This window comes from Aquarana catesbeiana, linkage group LG12, assembly GCF_042186555.1.
Source record: "Aquarana catesbeiana isolate 2022-GZ linkage group LG12, ASM4218655v1, whole genome shotgun sequence".
Lineage (NCBI taxonomy): Eukaryota > Metazoa > Chordata > Amphibia > Anura > Ranidae > Aquarana > Aquarana catesbeiana.
The window spans coordinates 210,775,768-210,779,040 of NC_133335.1; the positions used below are offsets into that span (position 1 = coordinate 210,775,768).

General features: G+C 36.6%; 1 protein-coding gene across 1 annotated transcript; it reads left to right on the forward strand.

Moving 5' to 3' along the window:
* Positions 1 to 1,140: 1,140 nt before the first annotated feature.
* Positions 1,141 to 2,811, forward strand: LOC141113398 (olfactory receptor 6B9-like). Its single transcript, XM_073606456.1, has 2 exons — positions 1,141 to 2,060; positions 2,769 to 2,811. Exons 1-2 carry the CDS (start codon positions 1,141 to 1,143, stop codon positions 2,809 to 2,811), a joined length of 963 nt encoding a protein of 320 aa, XP_073462557.1.
* Positions 2,812 to 3,273: the final 462 nt, after the last annotated feature.

The window sequence follows — 3,273 nt, forward strand, 5'->3', positions numbered from 1 at the left end:
ACGGTGTGATGACCCCCAGTGGATGCCGATAGAAGTTCCCATAGTCTGTTTTAAGTTTGCCTGCTAGCTGTGATCCTCTGTGGTGGGGGATCATGGCCACTCGGTAAGAAGTAACCCCTTCCATTCTCGGTGGTGGATCCTCTTCTGTGGTCACGGATTAACCATTATTCATCACTTGGACTTTTCCTTTATTATTTGTGGGCTATTTGGAGTCACTATTTTATTTCATTGAGTTTTCTTCACTTGATGGGACACTTTTGTGGATCATATGCAGTTGCTATCTGCATTCATCCTCTTTTACACATATTACAAAATTTTTTTACTTATGTTATATATGTAAAACTGCACATTTATTAGCGCAATTCTCTTAATCTTTATGCTTTACCTTACAATTGATGTTTATTGTTGGGATTGCTGCTTTTTTTATTATTAATTGTTCACATATTTTATAGCGCAGTTTGTATTTCCATTTTTTCTGTAATTAGATGTTTGCCTGGAGTTCAGCTTAAGGTCAGAACTCATCTGCACACTTTCAGTAAGTGAGTCAGAAAGTATTAAAAAAATAAAAAATTACCCTCTTCATTTGTCTGGATCTTAAAGAAGCTAAATATCTGGTGAAATACGTTAACCTTACAGGCACTAAGGAGAATGTACTGAACCTGACTTGGACTGATACCATCTTAGTCTGTGTATGTGAGCTATTTTGACAATATTCAGAGTATACTATTCCCCCAATATGCATAGGGTACTATATGTATGTTTTTAATATTTAATTTAGTATAATAAAGATTGTATTTTGTTGTAAGTCACCTGTGTCTCCTATGCTGTTTCATTATAGTCCGCCTTTTTAGGTAGTTGGAGATTAATCTCTCCAGTTGTTACCTATTTTTTCTATAATAACCAGTAATGAGAGTATCATGGCTAATCATTGAATCCCTGTGCCAACTCAGAGGGTCTGGAGATGAGATGTCTCTTAACAGGGAGCACAGGATTTGGGGGCCATTAACAATCCTGCCCAAAGCCACGAGGAGTGAAACTTTTATTTACATGTTGAAACACGAAACATCTCTTACATGATCTAGTTGACTAAAAACTTTCATAGACTAGTAAAAATGTTTTTTTTTTTAATTCCGCAGATTTATGGATTCCATCAACATTATGTCTGGAAAGAACCATTCAATAGTCTCAGAATTCATTCTTTTAGGATTTGGAAACCTTAATGGATTTAATGTTATATTCTTTATAGTCTTCCTAATCATCTTTCTATTCACTATCGCAGGCAATCTTCTGATCATTGTATTAGTATCCATCACCCCAGCCCTTCAGTCCCCCATGTATTATTTCCTAAGTCATCTCTCATTTTCAGATCTTTTAATTTCAACCAACATTCTTCCAAACATGCTTGGCAGTCTTCTTTTTGGAGAAGAAAAAATTACTTTCTTTGGCTGCATCACACAATTTTATTTTTTCAGCGCTACAACTATTACAGAATGCCTCCTCCTTGCGGTCATGTCATATGATCGGTACTTGGCCATCTGTAACCCTTTGAGATATTCCAGTATCATGGAAATTTTTTGTATCAATCTCTCAGCTTGGCCATGGCTGTTGGGTTTTACCTTAAATCTTTCAGGTGTTCTGCCTGTATCAGATTTTGACTTCTGTGCTGATAATGTCATTGACCATTTCTACTGTGACCTCTTCCCTCTTCAGAAGCTCTCATGTTCGGACACCTCTTTGGTTGAACTTGAAGTTTTTGCCTTTTCCATGCCAATATTTATCTTTCCATGTGGTTTTATCATGGTGACGTACATCTACATCTTCCATACTATCTTCAGCATGCTGTCCACAACGGGCAAACAGAAAGCATTTTCAACCTGCAGTTCTCACCTTCTTGTAGTGGGGACATTTTATGGGACACTGATAGCTAAATACATGATACCCTCTAAAGGACACTCTTTGCTTATCAATAAGTTTGTATCCTTACTTCACACAGTGTTTACTCCATTAATTAACCCTATTATATATAGTCTGAGGAACCAAGATATCAAGACAGCACTTCGAAAACCTTTTTAGAAATTAGCCCTTTAAATTTAAGGTCTCAAGCATACTTGGTTTTTAGACCCAGAACATGCAATCCTGGCATTTTGGTGTGGGAGGAAGGGCAAAGATAAACTCTCCAGCCCCACTAATGACAGCCTGTAAAACTCTATGTGAGGCTGAAAGCTGCTGTGGCTGGACAAGGCTGGATGGTGCACCAAGTGGTATTCAAATTTAGGGCAGTATGTGCCCAAGCAGCCTGCTTTTGTGTGCATTAGGATAGATTCTTCCATCCCTGATCAGAGAGATCTCACTATGGTAGTATCCATGACATATAGAAAATGTTGGGACTGGTCCAGTGCCCACCAGGCTCCACCAATCACTAAAAGATCACTTTTTGGAGGACTGGACATTTGGTTCCAACATGGCTAGGTTTACTAGAACTTGTAGGCACATAGGTGATGGAAAAGTAAAATTAAAGCATTGTTGCTTTGATAAAAATGTATTTATTTATTGGTGGTGTACCAGTTTATAACTCATGTTTCATGATTTATTTAACTATGTTCATTATATAGCTCATTACTTTTTATTCTTATTGTTTTTCAAATAAATGTTCATTGCATCTTAAAAAATAAGATTAAGATATTTTACACCTGTGTAAGATGTGCATTGATCCTGTAGTTTCATGATATCATTTGGTTCCCTGTATACACATATAGTAGAGTGAATTTTCACATTCTGGTGTCAGAAGTTTCTGTTTGTGTTAAAACATGAGGAATGTGACATGGCACTGCACAGGTTAATTAGACCTGATACAGACAAAAAGAGTCAGAGCAATTAACAGAGATTACACCATGCTGGACGATATGTATATTTAATCACATTAGCACCCTTAAGTGTGTTACTTGGAACAAGATGTTTCCTGTCCCTTTAGCGAATAGGAACAAGCTAGGTGAATTAATACATGGACATAGTGGGATCAATTAGACATGACAATGCAAATTGCAACAGCAACATGTGAGCCCATCATTAAAAGGCAAGGCAAACAAACAACACAGGGATTATAGCTACACTAATACTCGGTTAAAACAACAACAACAAAAAGTGCACAATGTCTTTACGAAGAGATTATAAATTTGAGTAAAAGGTTTAAAACTGAAGTTGAATGCTTATGAACATGCTAATAACATTTTTAAAATAGCTGTTTTATTACATATTTTTAGGGATGGGCCAGAT